This window comes from Ahaetulla prasina, chromosome 4 (genome assembly GCF_028640845.1).
Source record: "Ahaetulla prasina isolate Xishuangbanna chromosome 4, ASM2864084v1, whole genome shotgun sequence".
NCBI classification, from domain to species: domain Eukaryota; kingdom Metazoa; phylum Chordata; class Lepidosauria; order Squamata; family Colubridae; genus Ahaetulla; species Ahaetulla prasina.
The window spans coordinates 80341013-80362545 of NC_080542.1; the positions used below are offsets into that span (position 1 = coordinate 80341013).

Sequence of the window (21533 nt, forward strand, 5' to 3'; positions counted from 1 at the left end):
GCCTCCCTCAAATATTAGGGAAAGTGCACCCAGTCTTTCACAGTAGCTTATTGAAATCAGCAAGAGGATCTAACCAGCTGCTCCCCTCCTCCTTTGATACTACAAGGGGAGACTCATGATGAGGTTAAGAAGATCCTTGACTCTAGATTATACAGGGATTGTTTACAGTATTTGGTACACTGGAAAATGTATCTGTTGTCTGAAGCTAAGTGGGTGAAAAGTTGGGATGTGAATGCTGATACTCTAGTAAAGCAATTTCATGATAAATTCCCTGAGAAACCAAAGGGTCCTCCTGGAGGGGGGAGAGGGGGTTAAGAGGTTATGTACAGGGTGTTAACCGTTTTGTAGGCCGGAAGCTTCCATGCTGCCACTTTCTCATGGTGGGAAAGTAGGAGGGGGGATTTAGTAGAGGGGTTGTCTTTAGACATAATAACATTCTTCCTATCGGTCAAGGTCAGGCCGATCCTGCATCTGGAGTACTGTCTTGAGATGGGATGGTTGGCGATTGGAGCATGTGATCGACTGCGGAGTCAGGGGATGATCTTGGAGGTTTTGATTTACTGAGGGAAAACCCAAACCTCTCAGATTCGGGTTTTCCCAGATGTGCTAGTTTACCTATCCTAGTGAATGGAACTTTGAAAGATGCTTGCTTCAGAGTTTTTACTTGGAGGGGTGTGGGTGTTCTGAAATGCTGACACCTATCTGTCCCAATCATTGTTGAAAACTTGCAAACATGGAGCTTCCGGTGGCACCACTTTCCTCGCTGGGCGTCTAATCAAGGCACTCCGTGCTGAAATCTCGTAAAAGTCGGCGAAACAGCGAAAATCAGCTGTTTGCCGGCTTCAACTTCTCTCCCTGGGAGAAAGGGAGAGACAGAGCGGCAAGAGAATGGTAGATCTCCCCAGGGGCTTGGCTTTGTAAAACAGAGCCCCAGAGGGTTGAGTCCCACTGAACCCCGCCGAGCTCCGAACTTCAGCATGCTCCTGCAGAAGCAGGAAAAGAAGAAAGTGTCCATCTCTGCTTAATTCATTTTCTTTGTGGATTTCTATATGCAGACAGAACAAGTGTGAGTGAACAATTATTGGATTGCAAGTATTTCTAACTTCCTGACTTCTAACCTTTAAAAAGTGACTTTTTTTTTTGCTTTAATTGACTGTTTAAAATGGCGTCTGAGGGGAAGTGAAAGTGAAGTGAAAGTGGAAGGTGGCTGTGTAACTAAGAAACGTTATTTGTGGATTGCAATGAATTGAGCTCTCCTACACTCAAAGGGGAAAAGAAAAGTTTTAAAGTTAAATTTTGTGACTTTAAAAACTGAAATGGCTACTAAACCACCTAAGACTGCTGGCAGAAGGGAATCTGAAGTAGCTTTGGAAGATATGCTTAAACAGCAAGGGAAAATGTTTGAAGAGAGGTTTAATGAGATGATGGAAAATAATGAGAAAATAAGAGAAGAAATAAATAAGAGAATAATAAAAAAATAAGAGAAGATATTTCGATGGCTTTTCAAGGTTTAGCAAAAAGACTGGATGGGGTGGAGGAGGAGGTGCAAGAAATTGCCCAGTCAAACCAGCAATTAGAAAATAAAATGGGAGGAATGCAAATAAAATTGGACAAAAATGAAGATCAAGTGGTGGTGATGCAGAATAGGATGATGGAAGGAGCTCTGAGAATTAGGGGATTACAGGAGAAAAAAGGTGAAGATTAAAAAAAAAATTATCAGAAGCCTTGGTTGAATTTATTGAATTTGATCCACAAGAGGTTGCTTATCAAATTGATAAAATATACAGAGTTAATTCCTGGATTGCTAGGCAGAAGAAACTTCCTAGAGACATTGTGGTTTACTTTGTGAAAAGAACAATGAGAAATCAGATCTTGCAAGTTGCATATCAGAAAAAGTTGAAAATAGGAGATCAGGAGTTGAAGGTTTTGAAAGAGATTCCTCCCAAGATGCTAAGGGATAGGAAAGATTTTATATTTTTTACAAAGAACTTAAAAAGTACCAGATTCAATTTGGATGGGAAGTTCCAGCTGATTTCACAGTGTACTATCAAGGAAGAAGATATCATATTGATACTGTGCTTAAGGCCAAAGATTTTCTTTCTACCGTGCTGAAACTTGAAGTAGAAATAATAGAAAAAAGAATTCAAGAGACTCAAATGGGTGTGGAAACTGAAGTGACCCAGTGATGTTATCATCTGAGGAGCAACCACAAGAACAAAGAGTGATGAGGGGAGTCCTTAAGCGTAAAGAAAAGGAGCAACAAAGTCAAAGCAAAGGTCAGGATTCTACTACAGAAGCAGTGGGAGGAGCAAGGCCGAAGATACAGGAGGAGGATCTTCAGCTGATTGTTCAAAAGCTTCAGGAGGTCAGTAATGGCAAAAAGAATTCTGACCTGGAATGTCAATTCCAGCTCAGAAAAGAAGAAAAATATTTCATTATTTGAAACAATTTAAAAATGATGTGATTTGTTTACAAGAGACACATATTAAATTATCAGATCAAAAATACTTAATAAATTCAAAATTAGGTAAACATTTTTTGCTTCAGTTTTGGATAAGAAAAATGGCATAGTGGTTTATTTGAGAAAAGATATACCAGCCAAGTTAATAGAGGCAGATATTCACGGAAGATATATTGCTATTGAACTCACATTAGAAACAAAAAAGACTCTTCTGCTGGGTATATATGCACCTAACCAGCAACAAGAAAAATACTACAGAATGTTGTACGATAAGTTGATTCTATGGGACTATAGATTGTATATTATGTTAGGAGATTGGAATGGAGTAATTGATAAATGAAAGGACAAGATAATTTCTTCTGAAAAGATACCTGCACATGCAAAGCTCCCTAAATCTTTTTTTGAGATGATAGAAGATTTTGAGTTGAGAGATGTATGGAGATTGTGGAACCTGGAGGAAAGAGACTATACTTTTTTCTCTGATAGGCATCAATCCTTCTCACGTATTGATTTTATTTTAATTTCTAATGACTTGCTTTTTAAGGTGAAGAAAACTAAGATATTTCCAAGATGTTTGTCTGATCATAGTCCTGTTTGGATGGAATTGCAATATGGAAAAGAAGGTAGAAGAACTTGGAGATTAAATGAAAATTTGTTTAGATATCAGGATAATGTAAATCAATGTAAAAAGCAGATGAAAGAATTTTTTGATTATAATTTGAATAACGAAACATCGATAGAAATGGTTTGGGACGCCAGTAAAGCTTTTATGAGAGGTGTATTAATATATATTAATAATAGACAGAGAAATAAGCAACAAAGACAGCGTAGGTATTTAGAAGAGGAAATTTATAAGAAACAACAATTATTAATATATAACCCGCATGATCAAAAACTTAAAGATGCAATAAAGTTATTACAGAATCAATTTAATATGATAATAGCTGATCAGGTGGCAACAAATATACAATATGCCAAACATAATACTTTTTGTAATGCAAATAGACCTGGTAGGTGGTTAGCATATACCTTAAGGAAAAGACAAAAACAACGTACTATAGAAAAAATAGAATATAAAGGTAAAGAGAGATATCAACAGGATAAAATTAAAAAAGCTTTTTTAGAATATTATACAAATTTATATCTTAAAGATAATATATTGAATAGGGATATTGATAATTATTTGAAGGAATATAAGGTTAAAAATTTAACTTTAGAACAAACGGATGAACTGAATCGGCCTATAACTTCTGAAGAAATTATTTTGGTAATTAAACAATTAAAAATGGGGAAAACTCCTGGTACGGATGGGCTTACAGTTAGTTATTATAGGAATTTACAGGATGAGATGTTAGGTCCACTTAAGGAATTATTTAATCAGATACAAATAGGAGAATTCCCCTCATGGAGAACCTCTTTTATTTCATTGATACCAAAGAGGAACAGGATTGTTCTAAACCTGGGAATTATAGGCCAATCTCACTTTTAAATAATGATTATAAGATTTTGTTAAAATAATAGCTAATAGATTAATGTTGATTTTGCAGAAGAATTCATAATGATCAATCTGGATTTATAAAAGGGAGACAGATGAGGAATAATGTTAGGCAGATTGTTAATTTACTGGAGTATTTAGAAAAGAAAAATTTTATTCCAGCAGCATTTATTTTTCTTGATGCAGAGAAAGCTTTTGATCGATTGCATTGGGATTTTTTATTTAAATTAATAGAAAAGATGCAATTTGGAGATGGTTTTAAGAATAATTAGGGCAATTTATGGAGAGCAAACAGCACAGATTATAATTAATGGTAGCTTAACAGAACCTTTTAAGATTGCGAAAGGAACAAGACAGGGATGTCCTTTATCACCATTATTGTTTATTCTAACTCTAGAACCATTATTGGATAAAATACGAGAAGTAAAGGAGATAGAGGGAATTAAAGTTAGACAACATGAATATAAGCTGAGAGCTTTTGCAGGTGACCTGGTGATTACTTTAACAAACCCTATAAACTCTAGTAAATCTTTGTTGGAAATAATTGATCAATATGGGAAGGTTTCAGGGTTTAAGGTAAATCAGAAAAAGACAAAAGTGATAATAAAAAATATGGCCAGACAACAGAAAGAAAAATTAGAGGAAATAACAGGATTTGAAATTGTAAAGAAGGTTAAATACTTAGGGGTCTATATTACATCGTCAAATGTAAAATTATATAAGAATAACAATGAGGTTTTATGGCAAAAAGTTCAGAAGGAGTTGATTGTTTGGAAAAAATTGCAATTATCCTTGCTGGGGAGAATAGCTGCTATTAAAATGAATGTTTTACCTAGATTTTTATTCCTCTTTCAGATGATACCAATAATTAAGAAAGATAAGAATCTTGAGGAATGGCAGAAGGGAATTAATAAATTTATATGGGAAGGTAAAAAAGCTAGGGTTAAAATGAAAATAATTCAAGATTCTCGGAAAGGGAGGTTTAAAAATGCCTAATTTTAAATTATACTATGAAGCAGCTGCTCTCTCTGCAATAAGTGATTGGTTTAATTTAACGGAGGAAAGAATTTTGAATATAGAAGGTTATGATTTGCTATATGGATGGCATGCATATTTAATTTATGACAAAAAAGTGGATAAGGCCTTTAAAAATCATGTGTTAAGAACTGCTCTTCTGTGTTTGGAAAAATACTCTTACAAACTAAATTATAAGGTTCCTATATGGGCAAGTCCTAGACATACAATAGAGAATATAAATATAGAACAGAATCAGGAAATGATTACATATAAAGATCTTTTGTATACTGAAAGAGGTAATTTGCAATTAAAATCTCTGCACGTACTAAAAGAAGGAGGGAAAAATTATACTTGGTTTCAATATGAGCAACTACGTGCTAGATGGAAGGAAGATCAGAAAATTGGTATAGAGCAGAACGAGGGAAATTTGGTAAAGCAAATTAGAAATCAGTCTCAGGAGCATATAAAGAGATTGTATAATGTGTTACTTGAAATAGATTCTGAAAGGGACTTGGTAAAGGACTGTATGATAAAGTGGGCACAAAATTTTCAGGAGCCAATATTATTGGAAACTTGGGAAAAAATTTGGGTTAGAAATGTTAAATTCACATGAGCACAGAATCTGAGGAAAATTTTATAAAATGTTTTATAGATGGCATCTAGATCCTAAAAATTATCGTATGTATCCAGATATGCAAGCAAAATGTTGGAGATGTAATTGTGATGACGCTACATATTTTCACATTTGGTGGACTTGTAAGGACATAAAGGCCTTTTGGATAAAAATTTGGTGGATTTTACAAAATGTTTTGAAAAGAAGATAAAGTTCCTGCATAATTTTTCTGTTGGGAATTATTACGGACTGTAAAGTAATTGAGACTAAATTGATTTTAAATCTAATAACAGCAGCAAGATTACTAATAGGACAATACTGGAAGAAAAAGAAGTACCTACAATAGAAGAATGGATATTGAAAGTTGCCAATTTGGCTGAGATGGTGAAGATATCAGCCTTTTGAAAGACAATACAAGAAAGATACTTAAAGGAATGGAAAAATGGATTGACTATATTCAAAGTAGATATCAGACTAAGAGTTATCAGACTGTTTTTGAATGATTATGATGTATTATTTTTGATTGTTTTCGGGGGAAGTTAGGAATTGATGATTGTAGGGGTATAATTAAGTTGGGACGAAATTTTTTTAGCATATGTTTGTTTTATATTTAACTATACCTTGTGCTCGTTCCAGGAAGTCGGGGAGGGGTTGTGAAGGAGGGGAGGGAGGTGGGGAAAGGGGGAAAAATTTTCTGTAAAACTTTTTGAATAAAAAAAGAAAAAAAATATGTAGTGTCATCACAGTCATATCTCCAACATTTCGCTTGGATATCAGGATACATACATGATAATTTTTTAGGATCTAAGTGCCATCTATAAAACATCTTATAAAAATTTTCCCTTAAATTCTGTGCTTATGTAAACTTAACATTTCTAACCCAGATTTTCTCCCATGTTTCCAACATTATTGGTTCCTGAATATTTTGTGCCCATTTTATCATACAATCCTTTACCAAATCCTTTTCCGAATCTATTTCAAGCAACACATTATACAATCTCTTTATATGCTCCTGGGTCTGATTTCTAATTTGCTTTATTAAATTTTCCTCCCTTTGCATTATACCAATTTTTTGATCTTCTTTCCATCTAGCACTTAGTTGCCCATATTGAAACCAAGTATAATTTCTCCCTTCTTCATTTAATACCTGTAATGATTTTAATTGCAAGCTACCTCCTTCAGCATACAAAAGTTCTTTATAAGTAATCATTTCCTGTTTCTGTTCTATATTTATATTCTCTATTGCATGTCTGAGGCTTACCCATATAGGAATCTTATAGTCTAGTTTATAGGAATATTTTTTCCAGACCCGCAAAAGAGCACTTCTCAACACATGACTCTTAAAAGCCCTATCCACTTTTTTTTCGTAAAATAAATATGCATGCCATCCATATAATAAGTCATAACCTTCTATATTCAAAATTCTTTCCTCCGTTAAATTAAACCAATCACTTATTACTGAAAAGGCTACTGCTTCATAATATAATTTAAAATTAAGCATTTTTAGGCCTCCTCTTTCCCGTGAGTCCTGAATTATTTTCATTTTAACCCTCGCCTTTTTACCTTGCCATATAAATTTATTAATCCCAATCTGCCATTCCTCCAAATTTTTATCTTTCTTGATTATTGGTATCATCTGGAACAGAAACAGAAATCTAGGTAACACATTCATTTTGATAACCGCTATCCTCCCCAATAATGATAGTTGCAGTTTTTTCCAAGCATTCATGCCTTTCTGAATTTTTTGCCATAACAACTCATAATTATTCTTTTTTTTTATTGAAAAAGTTTTAACAAGCAAAAACATTTTTCCCCCTTTCCCCCCCCCACTCCCCCCCCACAAAACCCCCTCCCCCCTTCACCCCCCCCCCGGCTTCCCGGGTCAATCACAAGGTATTGTTATACATAAACCAAACATAGAGTAAAATTTTCCCTTCTAATCCAATTAACCTCATCCAAATGTTTTCCTTTCTTAACCCCCCCATTATATAAAATAATACTTCCTAATTATTCAAAGGCAATCTGATATTTCTTAATCTGATATCTGTTTTGTAAATAATCAATCCATTTTATTCTCATAAATAAAATGGATTTTATTCTTTCTCATTTTATACTCATAATTATTCTTATACAGTTTCCTGTTCGATGAGCCCCTAAGTATTTAACCTTTTTTACCGCCTCAAATCCTGTTATTTCCTCTAATTTTTGTTTCTGAGGTTTAGACATATTTTTGATTATCACTTTTGTTTTATTCTGATTTATTTTAAATCCTGATACCTTTCCGTATTCATCAATTGTTTCTAACAAAGTTATACTTGAAATTATAGGATTTGTTAAAGTAACCACTACATCATCTGCAAAAGCTCTAACTTTATGCTCATATTGTCTAATTTTAATTCCCTCTATCTTCTTTAACTCTCGTATTTTATCCAATAATGGTTCCAGAGTTAAAACAAACATTAGTGGCGATAAAGGACATCCCTGTCTCGTTCCTTTCACAATCTTAATAACTTCTGTCAAACTACCATTTATTATAATCTGAGCTGTTTGCTCTCCATAAATCGCTTTAATTATTCTAACAAAGCAGTCCCCAAATTGCATTTTATCTATTAATTTAAATAAAATATCCCAATGCAATCAATCAAAGGCCTTCTCCGCATCCAAAAAATAACTGCTGCCAGAGTGTTCTTCTTTTCCAAATATTCCAATATATTAATAATACGTCTAACATTATTTCTCATCTGCCTCCCTTTTATAAAACCAGATTGATCAGTATGAATTCTTTGTTGTAAAACTAACATTAATCTATTTGCTATTATTTTAACAAAAATCTTATAATCATTATTTAAAAGTGAGATCAGCCTATATTTCCCGGGTTTAGAGCAATCTTGCTCCTCTTTTGGTATCAGTGAAATATAAGATGTTTTCCATGACGGGGGTATTCCCCCTCCTAATTGTATCTGATTAAATAATTCTTTAAGTGGACCTAATATTTCATCCTTTATCATTTCTTGTATCAATTACTCCATTCCAGTCTCCTAATAAAATAAACGAACTGTAATCCCAGAGGGTCAACCTCTTGTGTAACATTTTATAAAACTTTTCTTGTTGCTGATTAGGTGCATAAATACCTATCAGTAAAGTCTTTTTTGCATCTATCACCAGTTCAATAGCAATAAATCTTCCTTGAATATCTGCCTCAATTAACTTAGCTGGTATATCCTTCCTGATATATACAACGATTCCATTTTGCTTCTTATCCAAAGCTGATGCAACAAAATGTTTGCCTAATTTTGAGAGAGATCAGGGGCTGGGGCCCATTCCCTGAGGCCCCGGAACCGCCACTGCCCCAACCAGGTCAGAGAATGCACCATTCCCTGACTCCGGCCTTTCCCCAGAACCACCGCCCGCTCTTCCTTTGCCCACTTGCTGCCTGCTTGCCACCTGTTTCCCCTTCGCCTTTGGTCAGGGCCCAGGGATACCTCATTTCCTGAGACCCCAGAGCTACCCCCTGCTCGCCGCCTGCCTCAACCGGGTCGGGGAATGGTGCACCAGCCTTGTTCCGGAGCCGCCGCCCGCTCTTCCTTCACCACGCAGCGTATACTTACTTTCTTCCAGCGGCTGGCTGCCAGGAAAGGCAAGCGTCCAAAAGTTACTGGAGTTCCTCCTCTTGAATATGCCACGACCATTGCTGCTTGTTCCATGCACTGACTGCGCAAGTGCACACCATTTATTTCATTTATTTATCAGCGGCATGTTGGATGTGCGCTTCTGCAGCCGGCGCATAGAACAAGGTGGCATATTCAAGGAGAACAACTCTGGTAACTTTTGGATGCTTGCCTTTCCTGGCAGCCAGCCGCTGGAGGAAAGTAAGTATATGCCGCGTGATGAAGGAAGAGTGGGCGGCGGCTCCGGGAGACCCATTTTAGATAAAAACAGCTTAATTTAAAACTTCCTTAACTTTTAATTGCTGTCTAAAAATCCAACTCCTTAAAAAAAGCCCAATTAACTATTTTTTAATAGTTTACTTACCCATGAGATGGGTTGCAGGCAGGCAGATTCAGTTGCTAGCTAATGCAACTGATTGCAGAAGCTGAAGTAAAGCATGGCTTTGCAAGCCCAAAAGGAGCAGCAATTATAAGTAAGTGAGAAGGGGGGAATTGGGTGGGCATGGGTGGAGGCTGTTGTAAGAGGTTGTAAAAAAGTGATTTTAAAAGCCTGTGATGATCAGGAAATTCATCTGGGATTGCCAGAGGAAAAAAGATTTTAAAAGGCTCTTCTGATGATCCCAGCTGAAGTTTCCTCATGGCAGCCCAGATGATCGCAACCTCTTAAAAGGATTTTTTCTACAAGCAATTTGGCTGAAGAGCTTGCAGAAAACATGTTTTTTAAAGGTTCTGGTGCTCAGGCAATTCAGCTGGGATTGCCAGAGGAGCCTTTTAAAATCTTTTATTTTTGCAACCTCTTCGGCCAAGGGAACCAGTTGGGGGAGTGGCCAGTTGGGCATCGTTATCAGTTCTGCGGACTTGGCCAGATTTTTGCCAGCGGTTCTTGAGAACCGGTCAGAACCGGTAGCAACCCACCACTGGTCTGTGGTGAAGCAACGAACCATTGGGGTTCAGTATATATGTTAAGGCACTTATAGTTGTTTACTAACTAGGTTACATTTAGTCCATTTCATGAAATCAAACCATATTTCTTCAAGGAATGCATCTTCTGGAAACTACAGCAAGTTAAGAAAGATTCTTGGTTGTTCTTTTTCCCCACGTAGTGCCCTCTGATTATATTAGACTTTGAACCCCTTGGAGTTTAATCACTATATCCTATGTATTTACTAAGTAAAGATTATGATAGTTGTATAACTTAGATGGAAAGCAATACACTGAAGAAAGCTCACTTGAGAATTGTACTAAATGGCATAACGTCCTTTACGTGAAATAGATTGATATTTTATCTACCTACTGAGCAAAAATAGCAATATTTAATTGCTTTATGTCACAAAATGGATACTTTGGCAAGTCGTAGCCAACTTAATAGTGAAATATTTTTTTAAAAATGCTAGGTACATCATAGTAATATTAATTGCAAAATACTAATTCTTAGTGTGAAAGCACTTATTTTCGAAGTTTATATTAAGATACTGCAACAACTATAATATTCTTATGCTTATTTTCATAATAACATTTTCCTTTGCATTATAGGACTTCTGACCAATAAAAAAATTGTGAATGCATGCAAGGACAAATTCTCATGATAAATTTGAGAGATACACCCTCTATATCAAATGATGTTGTACATCCTTACTGCCCACAATGTATGACTAATTGTTTTTTTCATATAATTTGTATGAATGCATTGATAAATCTTTCACAAAATTATTTATTTTTAAACAATGATCATTAAAAGATAAAGAATAGAAATGTTAAAAAATATTCTTCAGAAAATAATACATTTCTTCTACTAACAGTTAAGACAATTAAACAGTTAGGTAATATGGTGCTTAAGTTTCAACTGACCATGAGAAACCAGGTTTCTTTCCATTTAAAAAGCTGAGTACTATTGGTATTATTAGTTGAAATGGCTTCCCATTAAATGATTATTAAAAACTAAAACTAACTTAAAATCTTCATACTCATCTGAAAATATGAGTCACCTTGTGAGGTCATGTGTTTGACATTGAAATAATGAAACTTGCATAATCATAGCGTATCTGTGAATAGGATAGAAGGGGTCCAGTGTTCCTGTTAACAGGAGAAGATGAAAGTGACCATTATGACCCAGGTTCTTCTGCATATATAATGCGGTAACTTGGAGCAGTCATAAATATAATACTGTGATATGTCTGTAAAGTTCATTTCAGTTCAGTAAGGCATCCATACAGTACTCTCATGAAAGGATCATGGCCTACAATTTGTGAAATGTAGCTACATGTTATAAAAACATATAAATAGTTGAGAATACTAGAGTAAATCTAATTCCCTGAATATGTTTTTCTGCTTTCAGATAAGTGCAGTTTCTAATATAAGTTCAACAGGTATAAACTATAACTTATGGTAGACTCTACAAGTTGTTTGCAAAAAATTAAGATATCGTCCTATTACAAGGGATTGTGGGAAGTAGGGTAAGAAGGAGAGAAAGACTTCTGACCCTTATCTGTACTAGCTATGCTGAGATGAAAGGGTGTTAGCGATAGCAAATGATCCATAACTTTCTCTGAGACTTATTTATTTGGCTGGGGTTTATGAAAACTGCCTTTGAAAACACATCTAAAGGGAGATAGCAAGTTCACTTAAAATCATAATTCTGCTCATACAACTGACATACCCCTTTGAAAAATCTTGGGAACATTCAGTTGACTTTGAGATGTGCAAGCTGACCTTTCCAAGTTTGTCTACTGCCTGCAGAGTGAACTGCAGAGTTGATTTGAAGCTGTTTTAATTCTGAAAAGAGAAAAATACTTCCTAGATAGCAAAAGATATGTCAAACAAGTATCCTAATGCCAAAACTAGAAAGGACTGAATTGCAAATTGACATATATTGGGATTTATAGCTGCTATGTTCAATGAAAAATTATGTTTCCAAGTTGGGTTGGCTGCTTTTCTTTTTCCATATTAAAAGTTTACTTGAAGCCATGTTTATTTGTCAGCATATCATAGTTCTTATTGTTCTGTTGTGTTGGTTCAACTTCAGGTGTGTCAGGTTTTTTCAGAAGGTCTCTTCATCACTAGTGGATTGAGTATAACCTAAACCTGATGACTCAGAATAGAAAGATTCGTGGACTCCACAGGATTTACAAAGACACAGTTTTGAAAAGACACAGTTTTTGAAGAACAGCTTGATGTATAACTTGAATTTTTGTCCCATAAAGAAATAGATGATTGGATTCAAACAGCAGTGAAAATATGTTAGGATTTGAGTCACCTGTTCTGCATAGTCCAAGTTTTTGCTGATTTCACATTGCTCAAGAATACCCATATCATCCAAACTTTTTAGAAAAAGTATAATATTGTAAGGTGTCCAATACATAAAAAACATGACCACCACAATGAAGATCATCTTTACTGCCTTCTTTTTTTTGTTATTTCTGCAGCGCAGCAAGGTCAAAACTATTCTTGCATAACAAAAGGAAATGATGATGCAGGGTACAATGAGGCCTAATATGTTGATTTCCATACAAGCAAAGAGTTTCCATGCTGTGCTATTCTTAAAGTACACTAATTTGCATTCAGTACGATTATAGTCATTTACTGATGAGCTAAATATGAGTTCTGGAACAGAAACATTGATGGCTACTAGCCATACAATAAGACTAGTAAGAGTGCCATAGGTGGTAGTTCTTGCTTTCAGTGAAAATGCAACATGAACAATGGCAAGATACCTATCAATACTCATGAACATGATAAAAAAGATTCCACTGAAAAATCCAATCTGGAAGATCCAAGAGCTTACTTTACACAAAGTATCTCCAAATATCCATCTATCAGCCATGAAGTAAGACCAAAAAGGAAGACCAAGAACAAAGAGCAAATCAGAGATGGCAAGATTGAGTACGTAAATATCTGTCATGCTTTTCAGCCTCTTGTACTTCAATAATACCAAGACAACAAGAGTATTGCCAGTCAAACCAAGCAAGAAGACCAGTGAGTAAAGAGTGGGAAGGAACAATGATCCAAAACTCCTTACTCCATCTTTGATGCATGGTTCATATTCATAAGCATACTCATCAGTAGTTAAAAAATATTCTATGCTGATGCTGGCTGGTTCATTGGTAGACATCATTTTCTTTTGGAAACCTAAATGAAAGGTTAAGGAGTCAATACAGGAAATCAAAGCTTTTTACTCAGAGGAACTAAGGTTGCTATTCTACACATGCTTACTCTGAAAGACCCACTAAATTTGGTGGTATTGCTTCAGAGTAATCACACATAAGACTAGACTGTCAATATTTAAATTTCAAAAAAATCACAAAAAATAGGATTTGGAAGATATGCATTTCAGAGCCAAAACAGAAACTTCAGACTGAACAACATAATTATTAGTGCTCTAGGTAGAAGAAATTATTCCCTCCAGTCTAGATTATAGTACACAATCTGGCTTTGCTACTACGAAAAATGCCATTACTTACTTTTCTCTGCCTTACTAGAAGCAGTTGGAGTTTGTTCAAGGCAAGAGAACAATATGTATTATAATTGATAAAGTGTTTTTATATTCATCTCTTTTATATAATCCTTTATCACAAATTAATCATGTTTCACTATATTATTTCAGCTTCTGCCATGTTGTTCTCTTTTCAAATCCATCTTACATCATATCTCCAATTTCAGCCATAAGATAATAGAAAGAAAATATATTTCTATATTTTCTTTCTATTATCTTATTTTCTTCTTAATACATAAACAATATTACTAATCACCCTTAATTCCTAATCTCTTACAATAACATCAATTAGTTATCTTATTTCTCCATTGCTAGATTTATTTCTCAAATTCCCCATCCCACTTTTTAACATTTTAACTTCATCTCTCAATTTAAATTGTCTTCAAAATTAAACCAAATTGCCATTTCATATTCCATCTGCTGTTCTGTTTTACTATGAGCAATATACATCAGTATACAAATATACAAATTTATGTACAGTATATGTATATAATGTATACAAATGTATATACAGTGTACAATATACAAATCTTACATAAAAACCTTTTAACCAGAAGAATGGCCTTTGAGAGGAGATTTTATTTTGGGAATGTATTGGGAACATAACATAATCATGAACGTGAGAACTGCCAGATTACCATACAAATATCAAATAGTAATTTATAAACATTATTCAATGACTATGTAACTAAGTAAATGCTAGAATACCATATATATTCTACAGTAAATTCTTCAAAAGGGCCTCTGTGGCTCAGACTCGTAAGACAGTCTGTTATTAACAGCAGCTGCTTGCAATTACTGCAGGTTCAAGCCCCACTAGGCCCAAGGTTGACTCAGCCTTCCATCCTTTATAAGGTAGGTAAAATGAGGACCCAGATTGTTGGGGGCAATAAAAGTTGACTTTGTATATAATATATAATATACAAATGGATGAAGACTATTGCTTAACATAGTGTAAGCCGCCCTGAGTCTTCGGAGAAGGGCGGGATATAAATGCAAAAAAAAAAAAAAAAGCCTCTTCAAAACCAGATTCTGTTATTAAAAATGGAGTAAAAAAATACAAACAATTTTCTCTGCCTGATGCTACACCACACTTAATACATATTAATACTTAATACATTTACCTGTCCACGAAGATAAGAAGTGTCTTGCATAAGGGTGATGTACCATCTGCCTAAGGAAGTGGTGTAAATCAAGTGAGATAGACTGCACAAAAGTTAACTGAACAGAAACAATTGATTGAAGTACACATTACCTTTCTGTAGATGAATGGCAGAGCCTCACTAACTCCCTCTTGTGAATAACATCATGCTACTACCACACTTTTATCTTTTTCTACAGTAGAAACATCATCTAGCTCTTAAGAAAATTACATTCTTTTTATTTCAAAAAATTTTAACAGTTGTATGCATCATTGGCTTTTCTTTTGAAAGAGAGAGAGATGAGTGAGAGATGAGAGGGAGACAGAGATGAGAGAAAGACAGAGAGAGATGAGAGAGAGATGAGAGGGTGAGAGAGAAAGAGAGACAGAGATGAGAGGGAGATGAGAGGGGAGAGAGAGAGAGATGAGAGAGATAAGAGAGAGAAAGAGAAATATGAGGGAGAGCGATGAGAGAAAAAGAGAAAGATGAGAGAGAGAGATGAGAGAAAGAGAGACAGAGAGAGATGAGAGGAAGAAATGAGAGGGAGAAAGAGAGAGAGATGAGAGAAAGAGAGAGATGAGAGGGAGATATGAGAGGGAGAATGAGAAAGAGGAGAGAGAGAAAGAGAGCAAGCAAGATGAGAAAGAGAGAAAGAGAAAGGGAAAAAGAGAGAGATGAGAGAGAGAGAGAGAAAGAGACAGAGAGAGATGAGAGGGAGAGATAAGAGAGAGAGAGAATGAGAGAGTTATGAGAGTGTTATGTCCCTGGTAGGGATGAACAGACTGAGGCAAGACATTTTGTAAAAGGCTAACAATTTATTAGTTAACATTGCTTGTTAACAGGTTTGCTAATTTTGGTGGCTAGTGAGGCTGCTCGGCTAACAGGAGCAGCGGCTGTCAGCACGTTTGACAGCTCCTTATATACTTGCGCCTGAAGTCTAGCAGCCAATCAGAGTGCAGCGGTTTCTGCGGACTGGAGTGTAGCTTGGATGCAGAACTCCTTCATCACTAGATGGCACATCCGTAGTCCTTGAGGTAGGCAGGCTTTCTCCTGACTCATCTGGACCTTCGAAGGCCTTCTGTTTCTTTTGGATTGAGTGAAATCACTGAAGATGTCCCTGAAGCGGCTGCTGCAGATTCTTCTTCAGTTGCTGGAGACCTCATCACTGGAACACAGTTCCAAAGTCCTGGTAAGTCGTCCTCGCTTCGGGTTGCATCATGATCCTCAACTTCCGACTCAGATTCACTTGGCCCATCTGTAATAAAACTTTTATCTGGCTGGGTTGAATTGTTATCCGGTTTCTCTAATTGTGTATGTGTGTTTTGTTGACCTCTCACTTGATCTATGTGGCATCGCCAAATTCGTCCCTCCCTTAGAGTTATTATATACGACCTGGGGCCTGTAATTTTGGTAATGGTTCCTGGAAGCCAGAGGGGAGCCCCTGTATAATTTCGTGCATACATATAGTTCCTGGTTTGGAAAGTCTGAGTCTGGAAGCATCCTCCCTGGCCGTGTCAGGAGAATATGTTGGATGCAGTTTGTCCAAGTTAGTTTTTATACGCCTCCCCATAAGGAGTTCAGCTGGGTTTTGATTTGTCTCTGGGCAAGGGGTGGCATGTTGCATTAAGAGATATTTGTAAATTTTAGAGTTCCAGTCTCCTGGCCCCATCCTTACCAGAGCCTCCTTAATAGAGCGTACAGCTCTTTCAGCTCTGCCATTGGTAGCAGGAAAAAAAGGGGCTGTGAGTGCATGCTTGATGCCTAGCCCTGCTAGGAAAAGTTCGAAAGGTCCTGATACCAGTTGGAGGCCGTTATCCGAAACCAAGGTGTCTGGGATGCCATGGATGGCAAATAGATTTTGCATTGCCTTGATTAATGATTCAGAAGTAGTAGATGACATTAATTTGACTTTGACCCACTTGGAATATGAGTCTACCGCAATTAAGAACATATGTCCCAGTATGGGGCCAGCAAAGTCTATGTGGAGGCATGACCAAGGGGCTCTTGGTTTGTTCTATTCCATTGAGGGAGCCTTTGGGAGGTTTGGCCTTGACTCTTGGCAGTCTTTACAACCTGAGACCCTGTCACTGATGTCTTGATCCAATTTTAGCCACCACAGGTAGCTTCTGGCCAAGGACTTCATTCTTACAATGCCTGGGTGGCTTTCATGTAATGATGTTATTATTTGCTTTCATAATGTGCAAGGAATGACTACCCTATGTACCCATAGTAAACAGCCCTTCATGGCTGACAATTCAAGTTGCCTTTCCTTGTAAGGTTTATATTCAGGTCCCACAGATTCTGAGGGCCACCCTCTCTTAGTCCAGTTCCAATACGTTGGAAATTATTTTATCTTTGGCTGAATGTCAAGGGGTTAGGCATTTCCTCAATTAGCAAAACATTGCAAACAGGTGCAGGGTCTTCTACAGCCATGGGTAGTGGACATCTGCTCAGTGCATCAGCGTGTGCCAGGTGTTTGCCTGAGCGATGCTCTAAAGTATAATTGTAAGTGGCTAAGAATACTGCCCATCTTGTCATTCATGGTGAAAGAATTGGAGGTGTTTCCTTATTTCCTGCTAGGATTCCTAGCAATGGCTTATGGTCAGTAATCAAAGTAAAATGACGACCATATAGATATCTATGGAATTGTTTGACCCCGGTGACTAAAGCCTTGTCAATCTGCCCATAATTTCTTTCAGTTGGTGATATTGTTCTTGAGAAATAAGCTATATAAGCTTATAAGCAGTTTGGCAATTTTTGACTTAGGACAGCCCCTACGCCATAAGGCGAGGCATCACATGTCAAAACTAATGGTAACTGGTCATTGTATTGCAGGAGCAGGTTATCTGAGGTGAGAAGGTGTTTTATAGCTTTGAAAGTGGTCGCTTCACGAGATCCCCACAACTAAGGTCTTTTGGAATCTAGAAGCCTGTGAAAAGGGTCTGCTACTAATGCCTTGGGAGGCAGAAACAAACTATACAAATTTAGTAGACCTAAAAAGGCTTGTAGTTCTGTTCTATTTTGTGGAATTGAGGCCTCGTAAATGGCCCTGACTTTAGCTTTAGCTGGATGGAGGCCCGAGACATCTATATATATCCTAGGAATTCCACTTCTTTAGCTAATTGACACTTATCCTGCTTTAATGTGAGTCCTACCTTTTTAAACTGTGTTAATACCACTCGCAGGTGATCTCGTAACTGGACTGTATTTTTAGCTGTTACCAGGATATCGTTGAAATAACATATGCCTCTATGTCCTTCTTCTTTAGGGAGGGCCAACAGAATTGTCATTTAACCAAATATAATATTTTCATGAATCAAAAATGCCCAGCTACTTTTGCATTGTGGGTGTCGTGTCCCCCTCCCCCTCCGACGACCGGGTCTAGGAAGTCCGTATCAGGCATGGTAATGAAGCCTCTGCAGCTTTGCCAAAGTCCTCCGAGGTTTCTCAGGGCAGGCAGGAATCCAAGTTGTGACTTCAGCAAACTAGATGAGACTTTGCTTGACTCAAGGTTGCTTGACTCAAGCAGGTCCTTTATATAGGCTGTGGGGTGTGGCTCCATGACTCAGCATTTATCTAGGCCTGCCCCTCCCTTCCTTCTGCTGGCGTCACCTCTCAGATCTCCGGAAGCGAGGATCCTCCTACTTTGAATTGTCTTCTGCTGTTTGAGAAAGGGAGGGGTCAGAAGGAGTAGGCCCAAGTAATTCCAATTCGTGGCTGACTTCCTCTGATGGCTGAGCCAAAGGAACACACGCCGTATGAATGAGGTTTGTTTGTTCATTCCTGACATACTGTCCGGGCATGGGGCCAGGGCCGGGGGCTAGAGGCATGACAGGCCGTTCATCTTCATTATCAGACTCCGAGTCTGATAGCAGGCCCGGGAGGAGACGGGAGGGGCCCGGCTGAGGAGAGGAGGGAGGACAAGGCACAACAGTGGGGTACAACTAACCTTCTCAGGCTGGCAGGGACATACAACTTGGCCCCCACCCATGCAAGACCATCACGAACAGTATACTCGTTGGAGTGGGATATGAACCACTCATCAGTTTTCAGTGCTTCCCATAACTGCTCACTTAGGCCAGTGGGTAAGTTCAGGTCCCCTTTCAACTGGGCTCTGGTGATGACAGGAGCAGCTAGTTGGTTTGAAAGGATAACGGGGCAGATTACTTCTGGCCATGTATTGAGGTAATCTCGAGAGCATCTGCCATAAAGTTCTTTCCTCCAGGGAGGTAGCACAGAGAGAAATTAAAGCAATTAAAGTGTTGTGCCCACTGACACCAGTGGTGGGATTCAATTTTTTAACAACCGGTTCTGTGGGCGTGGCTTATTTTGGGGTGTGGCTAGCTGGTCATGTGACCGGGTAGGCGTGGCTGGCTGGTCATGTAACCAGGTAGGCATGGCTGGCTGGTCATGTGACTGGATGGGTGTGGCTAGCTGGTCATGTGACCAGGTGGCCATGGCTATGGGCATAGAAACTACTCAGAGGGCTAAAAAAAGTCATTTCTGACCAGTCCTCGCACTTTTGACCAGTCCTCGCACTTTTAACCAATCCTCGCACTTATGACCATCATCAGATTAATGCCCATTGCAGCATTTTTATAACCATGTTACTCATTTCACAACTGCTTCTCTTCACCACAGTTACAAGATAGGGCGCAAAATCTAAAATGTGAGGACAGTCATAGGTGTGAGGACCGGTCAAAAGTGTGAGGACAGGTCAGAAATAACTTTTTCAGCCCTCTGAGTAGTCCCTATGCACAAAATGCTGCAAACAGGCATAAATGATGACTGGTCATAAGTGTGAGGACTGGTCAAAAGTGTGAGAACCTGTCAGAAATCACTTTTTCAGACCTCTGGGTAGTCCCTATGTGCAAGGGACTACTCAGAGGGCTGAAAAAGTTATTTTTGACCTGTCCTTGCACTTTTGACCAGTCCTCGCACTTATGACTGTCCTCACATTTTACGTTTTGCATTCTATCTTGTAACAGTAGTGAAGAGAAGCAGTTGTGAAATGAGTGACACGGTTAAGAATGCTGCAACAGGCATAAATGTGAAGATGGTCATAAATGCGAGGTCTGTTCAAAGGTGTTAGAACCTATCAGAAATCACTTTTTTCAGCCCTCTCGGTAGTCCCTATGCACATAGGGACTACCCAGAGGACTAAAAAAAGTGGTTTCTGACAGGTTCTCACACTTTTGACCAGTCCTCACACTTATGACTGGTCATCATTTATGCCTGTTGCAGCATTTTTAATAGCCATGTCACTCATGTCACAACTGCGGTGCTTCATGTGACCGGGTGGGCGTGGCCAGGTGGTCATGTAACATAGCTTCTTTGTCCTAATGACAGTTTGCTGCAATGTTCGTAAGTGTGAAAAACGGTCATAAGTCACTTTTTCAGTGCCATGCTTGTTAAACCAATTTCCAGAACAAATCCATTCTCCCTCCCTCTTTCTCTCCCTCTTTCTCCCCCCCTTTCTCTCCTTCATCCTTCTCCCCCCTCTTTCTCTCAATCTTTCTCTCCTTAATCTCTCCTTCTCCCCCCTTCTCTTTCTCTCCATCTTTCTTCCCCCTTTCTCTCCTTCATCTTTCTCCCCCTTCTCTCCTTCATCTCTCTTTCTCTCCTTCATCATTTTCTGCCCCCCTCTTTCTCTCCATCACTTTTTCTCCAAATGGGGTAGGGTAGGCTGGCCCTGCCCTGGTATTCTAACATTTCTTGCCTGAGAATTTCCTGTATATGAATCCTGTTGTGGAGTCTCATAAAATGACTCTGTTTTCCCAATCAAGCAGTTATGTATGGTTTTTTATTTAAAATGCATCACAGTAATTGTCAATTACACCTGCCCAGAGAGTCATCTCAGTTCTCCCACAATTGGGATAGAGTTATTATACTGATTTGTGCTTTGTTGCCTTTGCAGTAATTGGTAAATTAGCCAATAGCTCTTGGGTATAAAAACGTATCTCAGAGTTATGGCTGCATTATAACCAAAAGAAATCTATGCTGCTCCTGAAAAAAATTCTCTTTAAAATTGGAGGGCGAGAGGTTGCATGTCCCATCTTACATTTGCTGGCAATATGGTAATTCTATTCTTTGTTTTGGGGGAAAAGATTGTCTTCAAGGTTGTTTTCTTTTCATTTAGCCATGGTATGAATGGGAATTGGAAAAGAGCAGTATATTTTTGATGCATACTTAAAACAGTTGAGCAAATGAACTCAAAATTAGGAGTGCACTATAGGCGTTTTGAGAATGAGCTGTGTGAACTTTGCCACAGAAAGGATGGCACTATGAGCAATTTTATTCAGCTCAATATGATAGAAAAATAGAAAGATGGATGGATGGATAGATAGATAGAAAGATAGATAGATGATAGATAGCTAAATAGATGATAGATAGATGATAGATAAATAGATGATAAATAGGTAGATAGATACAGATAGATAGATGATAGATAACTAAATAGATGAGAAATAGATGAGAGATAATATATAGTTAAATAGATGATAGATAGCTAAATAAATAAATAGATGATAGATAGCTAAATAGATGATAGCTAAATAGATGATAGCTAAATAGATAATGGATAGATGATAAATAGGTAGATAAATAGATGATAGATAGATAGGTAAATAGATTATAGATAGCTAAATA

The 21533-nt window shown here is 37.5% G+C and overlaps 1 protein-coding gene across 1 annotated transcript; it reads right to left on the bottom strand.

The window, feature by feature from the left end:
- Positions 1-11143: 11143 nt before the first annotated feature.
- CCR4 (C-C motif chemokine receptor 4) lies at positions 11144-13375 on the bottom strand. Its single transcript, XM_058183990.1, has one exon. The coding sequence runs from the start codon at positions 13363-13365 to the stop codon at positions 12292-12294; it is 1074 nt and encodes a 357-aa protein (XP_058039973.1). The 5' UTR covers positions 13366-13375; the 3' UTR covers positions 11144-12291.
- Between the last annotated feature and the right edge of the window lie 8158 nt (positions 13376-21533).

Coding starts and splice junctions, on each gene's coding strand:
- CCR4 (XM_058183990.1), bottom strand. CDS start 13,365: ATGATGTCTACCAATGAACCAGCCAGCATCAGCATAGAATATTTTTTA.